The sequence below is a fragment of the Notothenia rossii genome (assembly GCF_949606895.1).
Source record: "Notothenia rossii genome assembly, chromosome: 6".
Taxonomy (NCBI): domain Eukaryota; kingdom Metazoa; phylum Chordata; class Actinopteri; order Perciformes; family Nototheniidae; genus Notothenia; species Notothenia rossii.
The window spans coordinates 22,650,681-22,667,589 of NC_136909.1; the positions used below are offsets into that span (position 1 = coordinate 22,650,681).

The following is a 16,909-nucleotide window of genomic DNA, read 5'->3' on the forward strand; positions in this document are numbered from 1 at the left end:
ATGAGCTCCCATCTGGAACCATCGGGTGTAAATGGCAGAATTGGTGGTTGTGGAAGTGAGGATTCTGGTGAAGAAAACAGCAACAACAAGACGTATACCCCGTATTTGAAACCAGTGAGAACTGGGCTAACAAGGGCAGATCCAGCCGGAGAGGGGGGGTCAGGCAGTGTGGAGGCACTGGTGAGACCTCCCTTGCCAGGGAAGAAAGCCCACAGGAAGACCTGCTCCAAGGAAAGAGTTAGATGTAGAGAAGGAAACCAAGACAGTGATGAGGAGAGACAAAATGTTGAACATGCAGGAGGCAGCGCAAGAGGAAAACAAAATCTGAGAAAGACTGTACGCAGTGATAAACATGGAGGGAGATCGCAGGACAGACGAGGAACAAGCAGCACTGAAAGTCTGTCGAGCAGTAATTCAGATATCCTGTCAAACAGCACTTCGGAAGTTTGTGAAGGATCGAATAACTTCCAGAGAAGATACCAATGTCCTAGACATCCCACTGTTGACTGCACCACAGATTTGAACTCCCTAGTCCCTCGGCCGGCAATGAGGCTCATGTCTTCTGCTCTCCCTTCGCCTCCTATCCAAACCAGATCTTCAGCTATGTCCCTTCAGAGACTTTCATCCAGGACAGTGTCAGGAGACCTCCTCAGCTACCCATTAAGTTCATCAAGAGAGCCAGATCCGTTCTGGGTGGAGGTCAGGACAGCTGCTTCATCTGGACGACTGTCACAAATACCCCGGACACACATCGCCAGTTCAGTGCTCGGGGCAGGTGAAGGAGAGGAGGATGATGAAGAGGAGGGTTTGGAAGATGGCGAGGAAGGAGGCAGTGGTGTGGTGGAGGTGACGGGTCAAACCATGACCTCAGCAGTGATGCTGCCTTATGTTCCTTTTGGCGAGAGGAGGATGAGTAAAAGAGAGAAGAACAGGATTAAGTGTCTGAGAAGGAGGCTGAGGAGAAGAGAGAGGTGGAGACAAAGTCAACTGCAGGAGAGCAGACAGGTGAATGACAATGAACTGAGCCTTCCAACACCAATAAGTACTGATGTCGCTGGTCTTACCAAATGGTTTGTCAGTGGTTTAAGGATTAAGATCAGCTACCTACCTCATATCTTAGTGTGCTACAAGAGGATCCATAGAGCTTGTAATTAGATCATTGAATAACGCATGTTTCCCTCCCATTTCCTAATGCAGACTATATTGTTACACTAACAACAATATAAGAACTTGAGAGATAGTGGCAACTTGCTATCATTGAATGTAATTTCCTTTTAAAAAACAAATTATGCATCTAAATCCATGTGCATTCCTTATCAAGTTTTATTAGCATGGCACTTAGAAAAAAATACGATACTTTTGAATTACTCTATAGCCTCAAGGCACTCCAGCATTAAATTACTAACTGATTCGGTTAAGGTTTGTTTATATTTTAGGATGAAAGTTTAATGCAATAAAGAAAGTAAGAGTTGTGTACATTTGAGTGTGTGGTAAACTACAATTGGTCGACTAAATTCTGGCATAATCGGTCCACGTTCTCTCTGTAACTATTTATAGCAGTTTTTGTCACGTGTATTTATGTTCCTTTGTGTTCCTTTGTGTTTTCACTTCATCTACAGTCTGACTGCTCACAGTCCTATCAGCACCATGCTCATCTCAATAGCCATTGTCTTTGCGGTTTAAAGTGGGGTTACATCTGAATTGGTTGCATGATGAGGCCTGGTTGGAGAGCACTTCAAAAACAATCGTACAAAAGATCAGATTCTGTTTGATTGGCTGCTGCAGATCTGCAGTCATGTCGGTTGATAGAAATTATTCTTACTTCTGAATTAGATAAAGCTCAATAGAATTAGTTGCTTTGAAAAAGCAGAACATCCGTTTACCAATTCAAAGCCCCCCTGCTGACATTGTTTTAGTTAAGATATTCCTCTCTTCCTCCCATTGGATTTGGCCTGTTAATGTATGCATGATGTATATACTCAAGCACATTTAATTGTGTCTATTTCAATCTGGTGGATTATTTATGTAGAAGAGAACAGATGGCATGTTCCACCGTGTGGAAAATGCATCAAGTGTAAGTGTGAATCCTATTCAATTTGCCCCATAGTTATGATTTAAGGGTAAATCAGTTTGGACTGTCCTACAGTGAAAGGCAAGTCAAAGCATGACTCCATTAAATGATCAACTTGTCCTTTATTATCTATGTTGTGTGTAAATTAAGCAAGTGACATACCACATAATAAAGTGGCAATAGACACATTTGTCCTTGTAATGCCTAAAATATTGATAATCATAATGTAAAGGCAATAGAATAATGACACCATCAGCGCCTGGCTATGTGCCCTTTTAGTCTTGCATTCTCATCGTAATTCGGTCTGCCAGTGCCACCAGGTATATCACCGGGGGAAATGTAGACTTCATTTACGAATGCACTTTTGGTTTACCTTCTACCTATCAGTAGCTATCCCCAGTGACCAAATAGTCACCTTTCCCAGTAGGCAATGGCAAATGGTGGAAGTGAGAATTGAACTGAAATAACCGTTGAAACCAAAATGAAGTGTGTTGATTGTTTTTAGTTGTTGAAATGCTCTGAGAAGAACATCAAATGTTGCCGTTTTCTTTATGTCAGCAGCACCAACAATCACTTTGAAACAATATTCATATATTTACATTTTTTGAGAAATCCAGGCTAGCTGCTCCCCTTTGCTTCCAGTGTTTATGCTAAGCTAAGCTCCATACTTAATGCGTATTCATGGTAGTGGTTGTGAGCTTCTCTCCTAACTCAGAGAAAAAGTGAGTAGGGGTTTTTGTCCAACTATGAACTTTATATTTTTTTTAATTCAGAGGGAGATTGAATGGGCTTGCTTGGTCATTAATCCTTATCAAGGTGTTTTTGGGTGTGCATGCTCTTTTTGTCAGCTTTTCCCAACTTTGCACTTTACAGTTACAATGATTCTCACTTGGGAACTCCTCACTACAAGCACAGCATTTCTGCTATTAGCTGTAGCCATTTCAACTTAACTCCCAAGAGCATTAGAACAATAGTCTCATTCCCCTTTTTCTTAACCCCTTTAATCACAAAGCCTGCTTTTAATTCCATTTAAATAATTCACAATGTGAATGATGCTTTTATTTAATTTCTTTTTGCATATTTCATGTAACTTTACTGCTGACCTATCTACCTTCTTGTTTGTGGATATAGTTGTTTTAACCCCCCTGAGAGAATATCATGTAACTACTTCTGAGTACAATGTCCTGCCGTACTTATTGCATACATTACAAAGTATGCCAAAGGTCAGAGCGGGTGTTTTTGTCATCCAGTTTCCCACAGGAAGTGGATTCTTTCCTGTGTGGCAATTAGTGCCTGATTCTTTGGTTGACTTAATTCGGCTGCTGCTGCACTGAAGCAGTTTTATTTGCTGCTTGGAGTCCTGCGGAAAATGTATTGCTATGAAATACTAATGATTATTTTAAGGTAACTCACAGTGCAGTGGTGTGTTAGAAGTGACAATTGGAAAAAGGAAGAGACTTACTCAGTGTCTTTTTAAATGTATGTAGAAAGTTGAATTTATTTTCCATTGAATGATACCAAGACAAAATGGTCATGTTACAGTACATGTTGCCAGGGGGAAGCCTCAGTGGCTATGATTCCTCAGGAGCTGTGCTCAATGTGTTGTCTCCTCTTTGATAATGACACACCTTGGGAGGCAGGCTGTACGGTAAGACACTGAAGTCCCCAGAGGCCCCCCCTGGGTGAGAACAGGGTAATTACTCTGGAAGCACCCCCAGGCTTTTCAAGCAGAGGCCTCAGCCACCACTCCTCTGCGTCTGCTAACACAGGTCTGAGGAGGAGACGGGGGACTTCAGGGACCCGAGAAACTGTTCTCTAAACAAGTGTTGGTACTTCCTCTTATATGATTTGTGTTTTTTATTCTGAAATTCTGAGGCATTTGGAATCAAGGGCAATTGACTGCTGAGGAGATAAGAGGGATAAAGCAGTGCGTTGTGCTCTATGAAATAAAAGGGTACATACTAGATCAAAGGATAAGAGGACAGGCCATGTACAACATAAAGACAAAGTCTCACACTGTGCCTTATACTTAAACTCTACACTGTACCTGGAGAGATGCAACACTTCTCTTTATTTTGTAAAGTGAATGGAGTTTGAATTAGTACCGGTATCTGGGTCAAATGTCCCTCTTTAGCAAACAATGTTTCTTGCTTTACCGTACAAAGTGATACATGTAGATAGGTAGAAGTTATGCTCTTTTGAGCTCACACCTAACACCCTCATGTCCTCACACATATTATTATGTTGTGCCGGTTGTTGTAAAAGTAATTTACTCTCATCAAAATGGGTGTATCAAGAATACAGATCTCTAGAGGACTGCAAAATAGTACATGTTGACATATATGTATTGCCAGCTGGTGCAATGACATCTTGTAGTGATAATAAATGCTGAACCTCATATGTAGAGCGGCATATTTCTGGATTATTGTCCCTTTTTTCTTTTACTTGATACTCAATCATTCTGTCTTAAAATCTCAATCCATGTAAATCTGATCCTTTAGAAATTAGTTTGCCATGGTTCTTTTCCTTTTAAAAAAGAGAAATCCATTTAATCTTTTTTTTAAGGCGCTAGCCTGATTTGAATCCTGCTTTCCAGGTACTGCATACAAAGACAATATATGCATGGGATACCTCTGTCTTAAACATCTATCCGTCTTTTCTCTCTCTGCCTTTTCTCCGCACCAAGAGTTCAACAGGGAACCCATCCAGCAGCAGCAGTGAGGACGAGGAGGATGTGAGCGCCGGTGACAGAGAAGGTTTCATCTGCGCCGTTTGTTTGGATGTATTCTTCAGTCCTTACATGTGTCACCCCTGCAACCACGTCTTCTGTGAACCCTGTCTAAGGACGCTAGCTAAGGGCAGCCCCACCAACACACCCTGCCCCCTCTGCAGAACAATCATCACACATGTCTTCTTCCAGAAGGGTGAGCTAATAGGCAGAAAGCACTTGATGTACAATTCTCAACATTTTAAATACTTATCACCTCGAACTCACGACTCTGCATTCTGAAGTGAGTAATGTTAGATGGATAAAAAGACACTTTGAAATATGCCAGTATAATAAGAGCTTTCCAGTGGAATGACATATCACATGGTAGTGTTATGAAACAATACATTTGTATCGATGCATACATGCATAATTGCAGCTATATGTGTATTGGTAGAGATCTAAGCTGCAGATTGTTCGGGGGCCCAGCTGCAGACGCCCCACAGGGAGCAGAGTAGACCTTTAGTTCAGCTCTGACCAGATGAGTCAATCAGAACGAGAAGACAAACTCAAACAGGATAACAACATCTTTACGTTGTGCTTTCATAAGTAGTACTCATTATGGGTTGCAAATGCATGACAAAACTAGCTTTTTATTAAGAGCGTCACAAATGGAAGATACAACCTTTATCTTACATGTAACATCCCTACAAAACAATGTTATATAACGTACAGTAATTATGATATTTCACTCTTATGCTGTATAGTGACATACTTATTTTATGTAACCTTGTGATCACTGCACACTGATTACATGGGACGTAGTCTGAGTTGGACAAATCTATGAATAAGTAATGAAGTTCTGTGATTCACTTTGACCTACTTCTAGATGTATGTAGGAGAAATGAGCGGCAGGGACACTGCTGTGTCCATAAATAGGCAGAGTGGCCATGGTTATGAGCATCGCAGACACGCTAAGGGCTCTTGTGAGTGATTAGGTGAAAAGGACTTTAGACAAGATTTTTTTGGTGATTACCAATGCCAAGGTCACACAGAACCCGAACAAGAACAAATATGAAGGGGTCTAATAACGCAGGATCTTTAATACAGATCTCATAACTTAATCTATCCAGGCTATCAAGAAGATGTTTTATAATATTAAGTATGTCTCCTTGTCTCGTTTACAGAGTTAAACCAAACCGCAAGAACATTCTTCCCAAAGGAATATCTTTCCCGGAAACAGAACTTCCAGAAAGCAAATTGTGCCAAGTGGCCTCTCCCGAGCTGCCGAAAACTCTTCCGTATCTTTGGAGGCAAGTTTTTGAATCCTCTCCCATGGAAATGTTCTCAGTTCAGGATGAATTTATCAACTTTTGCAAATACCAGCAACAGTAGGACACATTTTAAACTATACTGTGTTTGTCTGTAATTTATATTGTATGAGTGACTGCCTCTCCCACACACATGCAATTTATTTTTTATTCGCACAATTCTTGGAGGATATCTTGAGCTAAAGCAGTGTCGCACCATCCTCCAAAAGAGCTGTAGGAAAACAGGGATGCACTGTATAACATCAATGACTTTAATGCTATAATAATGGTTGTTTGTAATATAATTGAGCACAGTTAAAACATGTTATAATATTGTAGGAGTTGATTTAAAAACCTTGTGTCATTTCTAAATGACTCTGTTATGAATCCCAGCTCCTTCTCCCAGTACACTTAGAAAGGCTTTACTACCCACCAATCATACTGTTTTCAAAGTATTTAAGTCAGTTATATATATTTTGGGTAAAGTACCACTTAAATGAAAGATGCTAGATACCTATTTGTCACCCAAACCAGGCTTCCAGAGGCAGTCCAGTCCCATAGCTAGACGCCAGTTCCCCCACGGAGGAGGCTACCGCCTGGATGCTCTGGACTTTGAGGATGACTCTCGAGGCTGGCGCTTTGACATGGACATGGTCATCATTTATATTTACTCAGTCAACTGGGTTATTGGCTTCTTCATATTCTGCTTTCTTTGTTACATCTTCTTCCCTTCCTTTTGACAGTCCTGGCAACAATGAAAGAGAAACATAGAAAAAGGAAAGGTTGAGGACACTGAAGAATGATCATACAATAAGGAATTTAGGATGAGACAGAAGACAGCCATGTTCACATAGGGAGAAAGGGTAAAACTGAGGGATAGGGTTTGATGAGAAAACAATGAGGGAATGTCAAGCAGGTGGGATGTCGCTGTGGTGGGAAAACAGCTTGTTGTGTCTCATAAATAAATGATTGAAATAGGGAAATGGTGTGGGATGTTTGGGAATCCAATATTCTCCATTGTGTACTGTTCCTGCTTGAAGGGGAGATAATAACAGTGTAACATCACATCAGTTTTACTTTCAACATAATGAAATACATTCTGTTAGTGCTTACATTTTTGATAAGCAACACAACAATAATAATAATAATAATAATAATAATAAATGATATTTATATAGCGCCTTTCAAGGGACCCAAGGTCGCTGAATAAGGTCAATAAGCATCCATCAGGAGGGAATATTGTTGTCAATTTAAAGTCAATTTATTTTGTAGCAGATATATATATAACACATACAGGTATAACCGTTTAAGTGATTATACATTTGATGATGAAATCATGTGTAAGAGCGAAATAAATGATTTTATTCCTCACACACTTTATGTCTTTAATTGTCGTTATACTTACTAACAAAATAATATTTAATATTTAAATAGACAGAAAGATCACTCTGTACATTTCCTGTCTCACTCCAAATGCATGCGTCTGTGTGTTAATGCTGTGTGCCTGTGGGTGTATCTCACTTACATGGATGGATTTTGAAAGTATTTTTCTGCATTCACAATTAAATAGTAATGCAGGTTTGGAAAGAACACTCACCATACATTGAAATGGACTCGTAATTTATTCAGATTATCTACCGCATACTTTCCTCTTTGTGGTTGTAAAAAGCAAGGAAGTGCAAATGGCACTGCTGAAAGCTGCCAATGGATTCAGGAACATTTATAGCAGACACAAAATAAGAATGCTGAAAGAGTATTGTTTTTGTGACTCTGAGTATAGTTTTTATCACAATGCGCTCCATCTGTATGTGCATTTAAGCAGCTTATTTCAGTATGACATTTTGACTTTTGGTGATATGTATTTGTCTGCCTGTCAAGTTTCACATGAATGAATTGAATTTGATTTAAGATTATTCTTGGTCAGGAAGAAAACATATATATAAGTGCAACAAGCAACGTAAGATGTTAAAGGCATATTCCTGCCAGGCATATTCTAAAATGTAACAATGAAACACTCATACCATTTATAACTTTTTTTAAATCATTAGGTCACTGTGAACTCTAGTAACATAAATCTAAACCACCCTGAGTTTTTAAGTGAAGGATACTATTATAACATAGGGATCATTAAAAGAAAAGAGTTCCATAAATCAGACTTTAAAGTTCCAAATCAAAGGGCATAGCAGATTGTATTATGCATTATGTATGTGTTACTAAGTGGGTAACAGCCTGCATTCACTCGTTAAGGAGCTCAAATAGGTAACAGCTCGGGGCGGGGGTTTGACTGGATGGGCCATATTAGTATTCCGTCCTTTGGGTGCGCAGTGCTGCCAGATACAGAGCCACGTCAGGCCTGTAGCAACTGCTCGTCTTCTTCTGCCTCTCCAAGGTTAGATACAGGCCTGCCCAACCAGCCGGAAACACTCGAAGGATCAGACGCTGGGAGCATAATTGACACCACGATACCAGACGATTAAGTTTTTGTTTCTTTGCGTTCAGATTTTCCCCAACACAGAAGCTTTAGGTGTCGCGTAGGGAGCTGTAGAATTATCAGCCGGGACATTGGCAGTGTTATTTCGTCAAAAAAAAAGAAGGTATTGCAGCGAAGACAATATCGTTATTGCCCGTCTTATTGGTGCTTAATGGAAACTCGCAATCATAAAAAATGGTTGCATTTGGAGAATATCCGTGAATGCGATCGTCTCCTTCCGACATCGGTGCGTCAGAGAAAACAACTCAGCTAGCTGGGCTCCGGGTTGGGTGTGAAGTCTTCACTGTGCACCGTGTGCTGCTGGAGTGAAGGTGACTTGCGCCCCGTCGCAGTCAAGGCAATGCGGAGAGGAGTCGCAGGCGCTCATCCGGTACTTCTCCTGCGCTCTGAGGCTCGTCTGGGAACATATTTACTTCGTCTCCCACTCTAGAGAGAAGGAAGGCAAGAGATAGACGGAGCAATAACAATAAACGAGGCTTGACCCAGCCAGCAGTTGGCGAAGGTGAATTCAGCGTAATCGGAGATAATAAGGTGAACAATAAGGTGCGGGCTAGTGAGGCAGGAACAGAGAAAGTGGTGGAGTTTGGTTGGGAAATAATACAAAGCCGTTCTGTATTAGGGCTGTTTTATTAGTGGATGTGTATGCATGAGTTCTGCATCGAATGGGCGCAAAAACCGCCCCAGATCAGCCGGGAACATCTTCCAAATCGGCAAGCCTCCTTCCCGCGACCCAGAGAGGAGGGAGAGCACCGAAAGTACCCGCAAAGCCCAGCGCGCCGTGGCCGACTGCAGAATGGTAGGTTTGCGACACGTCAATGACTGCATGGTGCCTCTGATAATGAGTGATGTTATTATCCCAACATGTCTTTGTTCCAAGACGATCGACTATCCCGTGCAGGCAGAATGCACAGGCGAAAGCTGTTAGTAGCTGCAAAGAAAAGCCTGTAACCCGGGCTGGGTGCCTAAAAATAGCTTTTTGCATTTACATTGCTTTGTTGGGAGTGAATCCAAACAGATCATCTCTGCGTGCAGATTGACTGTGTGATTTGCATTTGGAGTGTGCAAAGCTCCAGGTGAATTTGGCTGGTATCAAAATTGCCTGAATTACAAGATTATCCACGGAGGTGTCTATGATCCTTGCACAGAGGTCCCGTGTTTTGACAGATTTTGGCACGAATATATGTATTTACCCTTTCAAACATCTGTGAACGTCATGGAGCCTCATACACAGGAGTGCAGCAGGATGCTATGCAGGAATTGCACAAAATGAACGAAATGTGTTTGCCCTGAACCCAAGATCTGAGATTGTGCAAACAACCAAATGTAGCATAATGGGACAATGAAAAATAAAATCAATACATTCATCATACACTCTGAATTTGTGGACAATTTGAACGACAATCGTTTTTTTTTTTACTCCGTAATGTGCAATGTAAAAATGTTCTTAAATACTATTGAAGCATGCAGCCGGGAACCTGCTGGCACATTATATTGCCTCAGTGAGGGGAAAAGAATAGTGAGGCTGGATATAATACTGCTCAGCATTTCCGTCTTGACTGACACTTTTTTATGTTAACAAGTCAAGAAGAAAGCCAAAGATAAAGATTGTTTTACTTAAATGAGAAGAAAAGGGGGCCAAAAGAGCATTGTTATGTTTGTATGGTACTTATTTGACCAAGTCGTTTTCGGAATAACATATTTTATTATCTCATTAATTGTATCACAGATCGTCCAAGAGTTCAACACGCTTGTGGCTCTGTACCGTGAACTGGTCATCTCCATTGGCGAAATCACTGTGGACTGTCCTTCTTTACGGGCCGAATTGCTGAAGACCCGAACTAAAGGCTGCGAAATGGCGCGAGCTGCTCACCACAGTCTCTCCTTGATATCAGGGTGAGTTGGCACAGACGTTGTCCACGGTGCTGAACATTAGTATCTTGCTACGCGCTATCCATGGTGCTGAAAGTGCACCAAATGGGGCGCTCTGCTACAGTGCTGTGCCTAAAGTTATAAAGTAGCTACTTTTAACAAAGCACATCTTTAATTTACATAAGCGTCCCCGTTTTAGGCACATGTATACTTAGGCCTGCTCCTCTTAACTTCGAGGAAAGCTAAAGGGTCTGTCCCATTAAAGTGAAGCTAGTGAGCTTGAAGTGGATAAAGAGTTTTGGGAGCACAGAACATGAGATTAGCCTTTTTTTTATTTTAAAGTGATGTCTCTAATTGTTAGTGAGAGAGCTTTACCAGGAAGCAATTACAACAACATGCTCTAACTGACCGCTTCCCATTAGCTGGGGCCTAAAACCTTAATGCATGAAGTTGAATGCTTCCCTCGTCAATATCTGAGATAATAATAGTAGGCTATCAATAATGTGCAGTTGAGGACTTTTGCATTTCTGCTTTAATGTATTGTCAGAGTGACCGTGTGTGTGTGTGTGTGTGTGTGTGTGTGTGTGTGTGTGTGTGTGTGTGTGTGTGTGTGTGTGTGTGTGTGGGTGTGTGTGTGTGTGTGTGTGTGTGTGTGTGTTTGTGTGTGTGTGTGTGTAGGTTGTCTCTGTTATTGTCATTTGATCATGCTTTTCAAAAACGGATGTTATTATTTTCTCTTGTGCAGAATATCTTTGATCCTTAGCTTTAATAATGAAATAGTTGATGCACCAAAGAAAATATTACAAGTTTTATTTATAATAGTGGTTTATGTCGAAGATAGAGGCTGTGCTAGACGCCTGACGTGTCTGTTGACTTGGCCTGCTCTCTCCATTGAGCATAATCTACTCCACATTGGTGCCAGTGTAAGAAGGGCAAAGTGAGGCTTGGGATTTGAATGTCCTCACTGAAGCTAAGATGCCAGCTGATTTGGCAATCTCAAACTTACTTAAATAACAATCGGATAAAGTAATGCCAGTGGTAAGAGAGATTTGGAGGATGCTCTGCAGTGCTATGTGCTTTCCAAAGCCTAAGCCCTATTGGGTTCCTCCTTATTCCAGGCATACACATTCATTAGAGACCTCTGATCATTGAATGCCCTCCCATAAAATATTAGTCTGCCACATTTTTTACAATGCTGAGTTTAACATGTGTTGTAGGCTGTTCTCTGCTCTATAACCCATTTCCTAGCTCAATAATTAATCCACTTGCTACATCTTGCAGCCATTTATGAATGCACATCCTTGACTGTCTCTTACATGCATTACAAAATCTTTCCATTTATGTACGGGGTCTTTGTGTGACACACTCATGGTTAGCCAGCAAGCATGTTTCTTGCATGTTTCCTGTCATGCAGAGGCATGAATCATACAACATCCATTGAACAGGGGTGTCTCATTTGCTTTTTATAGCAAAGCTTTAATAACTTCATACTTAAATCTTTGGAGAAACAGAACAGTTCTGTATACTCTTTTTCCAATATGTTGCAATTATACTATACAGTAATACCTCCAAGAGAAACAAGTACTATCAATTATAACACTGTACCTTGATTTCCTGCTGCTGCTATAGAAATAGAGACGATGCAGCAGCTTTAGAGAGAACTCTAAGTCCCTACTGATAATGGCATCAACATGATTGTCATAATCATCACCAGCACATACTCTAAAGCTCCTTCTCTAAAAGCTCTCAGACCATTTTGGTGTCGTTCCCCACTATGAGATTTACAGCACTTGAATTAGACAGCACAGATCATTCCCATTTAATCAAATAAAGCCTGTGTCTGAATTGCTTGAGTGATGCGGGCCACTCCGATGTGCTAGAGGAAAGCTGATAAGCAGGATAGCATTGATGACAGCTGTGCTGTAGCAACAGTACTTTAGAAGGCATCGCTGTGGCAAACGATGGATAGGAAGGAAAAGCCATCTTTTCCAAGAGGGAAATGCAACAACGTTATTTATGTGAGAAGTGTTTGCACCAGGTGCAAGTTTCTCGCCTTTCATCGCTGTCACTTTCCCTTTTGATATCACAGCATCTTGATATCACCTGTCTGTTCAACACCAGGTTTATATGGCTGTAAAGCTACTGCAGTGTCTCATAAAGGCTAGTGATCCGCTTTGGGTAAATAAATGATACTCAGATGAGGTTCTTATGTTTTCCACTGCATTGTATTTATACATTATCAGACTAACATATGAACACACTATAAAATAACCAAGCAAATCCAGACAGTAGCAATTTTGACATTTTACGCTGCAAAAAAAATGGGTTCATCAATAACGCAAACTATATGGCTCGTCTGTTAGTGTGCATTTGGTAAAGAATGGACAAGGTTTTATATGTATGTGAGTTTATTACCTCTTCTGAGCTGAGCTGCTGCTATTAGGATTTATAGTTATTGTTCAGGTTAGAGATCAAATTGAAGTTATCACAAGCAGCCTAACTCGTCAGGTTACTGCAATTGTGATACTCAATAGTTTTGTTGCTGCTTATGATGTGGCATAGAAAATGTTATGTTGAAAGATGGAAGTATTACTTGTAATAGCCACACATCAATAATTCAGTCTGTGTAATTATATTAAAGGGCATTGGGTTTTGGTTTTATCAATTATTACCATTATCAACTATTTCACTTTTCTCATGGTTAACGAGATTTGGAGAGAGTCTTTTTGTATGTACCTGCATGCAATTTGGAAACTATATGTTGAACATTAATATAGGGCTTTAAAGTGGAATTGCTACAAATGTAAGAGTTTAGATTAGCACACGCACATCAAGTTACTGAGGTCACCAATGCATAACTCAACAGTAAACTTTGTTAAACATACAAAGAAACGTGAAGATGCTATCCATTACCTTTATCCCTAAACGGAACTATCATTTTAATTTGTTTTCATTAAGTCGCTTTAATGTTTCCGTAGTTCATCAAGTTCCAGCTCGCTTACAAACTTGCTGTGTTCGAACTATGAACCGTTTCAGGCCGGAGGACGGGGAGATCCACCCTGAGATCTGTCGGCTCTTCATCCAGCTGCAGTGCTGTCTCGAGATGTTCATCACTGAGATGCTCAAGTCTGTCTGCTTGCTGGGCTCCCTGCAGCTCCACAGGAAAGGTTAATACACAAAGACGATTTTAGAATGTTTGTATTTATGCATGTGTGCTAGCTAGTTTATACACAGCATGATTTACTTCTATTTTTAAAATGATTTCTCAACAAATAAAACACGAGACAATCACACACTGGCATATTTGAAACTTTTCAGATGTAATTATTGATTTTCAGCTTTCTACCATGTTTTATTGAACAGATTAACATCCAAAACTTCACCACCATTCCTATTCTACCAACAGCAACCTGATCAACAGACCTGAATATTTGTCTACAGATATAAAGCAGCACTAATGTTAAACAATTATCATGTAATCTGATGGCTAATTGTATGTCAACTCTTCTTATTTTGTTCCCACCCTTGTTTTCCTTGTTTTCTAATGTGTGTAGTGGTGCTACATGCTAAAGGCTAGCTGCTCTCTGTGTGCTTTAGGTAAGGATGGCTGCGGCCCCACTGGAGGGGACAATAAGACGGAGGACAGCTCGGACATCCCCATCCTCGAGGAGACCTCCTCCTCCCCCACCGACTTTCCTCAGCTCTGCTGGCTGGTGGCCAATGACATAGAGAACATTGAAAGGTATAGGTAGACACAAAATGAAATGCGTCCCTCTGTGTGTGACAACGTTTTTTTGGTGTCAATAATTGTAGATGCTCCTTGTTTAAAAAAAATACACATACAGTATGTAGTTAAAACGTTTTTTTAGTCAATCACACCTCACATGTTCTTCTTTTGAACCTCACTAATGATGTAATAGTTGGTAATTTTCAATTGGATTTGAAGATCAAATGTAATTTTTTTAGTCAAAAAAAGATAACAGGAGTTATGCCAACCCACATTATTACAACAGTTAAAATATATGCAAATATTTTACTCTAAACCAGACAAAAATGTAGGCTAATGGAATGTAGCATTTTTTATAACTTTAACAATGAATACAACTTTAGAATCAAATCTTAAAATAAGATATAATATAGAAATACATATAAATATCACAGGAGTTGTATCCGAAAGTCTCAGAGTGTGCTGTGCTTTAAATGATTATTAAAGAAAGTATTGTATTATACAATAATACATTTTTACTACTAAGTAGGTTTTTAGGTTGCATTTTTAGACGATGCGTCAAAAATGTGAGGCGTGTGTGTGAGTGTAAATATGTCCTTTGTGTTGTTGCAGGGATATGAGAGAGATGAAAAACCTTCTCAGTAAACTCAGGGAGACAATGCCTTTACCATTGAAGAACCAAGGTAAGATACAAATCAAACTTTACCTTAACTCTAACAGACACATCCCCCCCACACCTCAACCCCATAGAGCAGTGACACTTTGAAACCCTTCCTGCTCCGAAAGCATAGAAGATGTATTGGGATCAAGAGTGAATACAAAAAAGAAACATGATTAAAACTTTAAACATTTCTGCTGTGTGTTCTTGTGCCCAGACGACAGCAGTTTACTGAACCTGACTCCCTACCCTCTGGTCCGACAGAGGAAGAGGCGGTTCTTTGGGCTCTGTTGCCTGGTAACCAGCTAAGGGCCCCGCCTTTGTGGGTAGGAGGCGGTAACAAAGACACCATTACCCACTGTCCTTCACCACTTGTGTCTCCCACCAATCTATTACTGCCATTTTCAAATAAATTGTCTCTTTCTCTTTTTTTTAACGGCTGCCCATTTTATAATTTTATTTTGTAATACAAAGAAGAATTGTAACTGCATTGTAATGAAAACAAAAGTCATGAACATATATTTTAAGATATTTTGCAACAAACTTTCCCTTTTTTGGTCAATTAAGTCAGATATCTGCTTGTCCAATGTAAAAGAGAATGAGAGGTTATTTGAAATAATGTCAATGTTCATTACTTCCACAAACCTGGGTGAATGAAATGAAGATTCATGTTTTTAAAAAAGGGAATATAATTGTCAGTTTTGTCAGAAACAATGTGATAACTTATAATTAGACGCCAATCCAATTCTTTAAGGACGGTGCTTGCAAAGACAAAGTTATACCTTCGTATGTCTAAGCTGAGATGACAGGTTTGTGCAGAGTAAGTTTGTTGTGTGTTACAGTCTCTGTTTTCTGTTACTTGCTGTTTCTTCTTCTTAATGTACTTAATTTAGTCTTCCATAAACCAAGTACCTGTATCCAACTTAAACTTTTCCAGCTTCAGAATGGAATATATGATACAATACTCAAAAAGAAAACTTCTTTGCACACAATATCTATCTATACATTGAGACATTAGAATTGTATATACACATACTCTTTACGCACTACTCTCTGAATTATTTTCAAGGATGGAGATGGTTAGCAGAGATTCTGTTAGTTGGCAGAAGCAGGAAGGGTCTCCCTCTGTCTGAGGTGAGACAGCATGGTCTTGCTTATTAATGATAGTGATCAATGTTTAGGGCACGGTGGAGGTTCAGTAGTCAGAGCTGATATAGGTCATTTTACATTGTTAATAAAAACTTTTGTTATTGAAACTTATAAGCTAGTCTTTGTATTTCTTTGCATGTAATCCAGTGAAGTGTCCACTTGGTGGAGACAAACAATCAAAAATGCCAAACTGTTCTGAAACATCTGGTTGTTAAAGTGTTGGGAAATACATCTAAAACAATTAAATGGATTGCAACATAGGTGATAGTTAATCATCATTCATATTTTGGGATACACACCTCAAAAATGACTCTATTGCTATTTTTGTATTTCTTCAGTTTGCTTTGGATTGTCCCAGTCTTAACCCTGTTTGTAGAGTAAACATTTTAATGTGGGAGGGTAACAAGAGGACAAAGAGTGATAGAGATACAGAAAAGCCTGATCATAAAAGGCAGTTGTTGGTTTTACTACTGGGGGGGTGGAGGAATCGAGTGAAAACAAGAGAGAAGGAAAGATTAAACTACCAAACCTAAGAAGGGAGCAGGTCACTTACTTTTGCTGCTGAAATAAAGTACTTTTTTTTTACAGTTATACTTCAACATTCTCTCAGCATGATCAGTGGCTGCATGGTTTCTTTCATAGAAGAAACCACAAATTGTCCCAAATGTTTACTACATATCGTTTACTCTTTTCCTAACTCATGAAAAGTTAACTTTTAGGAATAACATGTTTTTTATGAGATGAGTAAAAGGACAGTAGCATCTTACAATCTGTAGATGCATCTCTTACTGACTATCAAATTGTTTTCCTACATCAATTTGTAAACTTGTTTTTATCTCTATTTTGTCACATGACTGTATATTTCCTATCCTTCATCGTTAAAGCCTAACTTTGCATTCCTGAATATTCCTTTTTCACTCAGAAAAA

The 16,909-nt window shown here is 39.7% G+C and overlaps 2 protein-coding genes across 2 annotated transcripts; both read left to right on the forward strand.

Annotated features, from left to right (window-relative positions):
* rnf180a (ring finger protein 180a) lies at nucleotides 1-8,014 on the forward strand (the record flags this gene model as incomplete). Its single annotated transcript, XM_079689857.1, has 4 exons — nucleotides 1-1,005; nucleotides 4,758-4,995; nucleotides 5,966-6,091; nucleotides 6,623-8,014. The coding sequence occupies 4 exons, from the start codon at nucleotides 1-3 to the stop codon at nucleotides 6,826-6,828; spliced, it is 1,575 nt and encodes a 524-aa protein (XP_079545983.1). The 3' UTR covers nucleotides 6,829-8,014.
* A 410-nt stretch (nucleotides 8,015-8,424) lies between these two features.
* On the forward strand, nucleotides 8,425-16,423 carry rgs7bpa (regulator of G protein signaling 7 binding protein a). The gene is made up of 6 exons (XM_079688108.1): nucleotides 8,425-9,375; nucleotides 10,306-10,472; nucleotides 13,485-13,615; nucleotides 14,046-14,190; nucleotides 14,788-14,858; nucleotides 15,051-16,423. The coding sequence occupies exons 1-6, from the start codon at nucleotides 9,226-9,228 to the stop codon at nucleotides 15,140-15,142; spliced, it is 756 nt and encodes a 251-aa protein (XP_079544234.1). The 5' UTR covers nucleotides 8,425-9,225; the 3' UTR covers nucleotides 15,143-16,423.
* The last annotated feature ends 486 nt before the right edge of the window (nucleotides 16,424-16,909 follow it).

What these genes read in the sequence shown, in the direction of transcription:
- rgs7bpa (XM_079688108.1), top strand. Translation starts at nt 9,226, where the DNA reads ATGAGTTCTGCATCGAATGGGCGCAAAAACCGCCCCAGATCAGCCGGG. An exon ending in GACATAGAGAACATTGAAAG is followed by an intron (nt 14,191 to 14,787) that starts GTATAGGTAGAC and finishes GTGTTGTTGCAG; the next exon opens with GGATATGAGAGAGATGAAAA. An exon ending in TTTACCATTGAAGAACCAAG is followed by an intron (nt 14,859 to 15,050) that starts GTAAGATACAAA and finishes TCTTGTGCCCAG; the next exon opens with ACGACAGCAGTTTACTGAAC.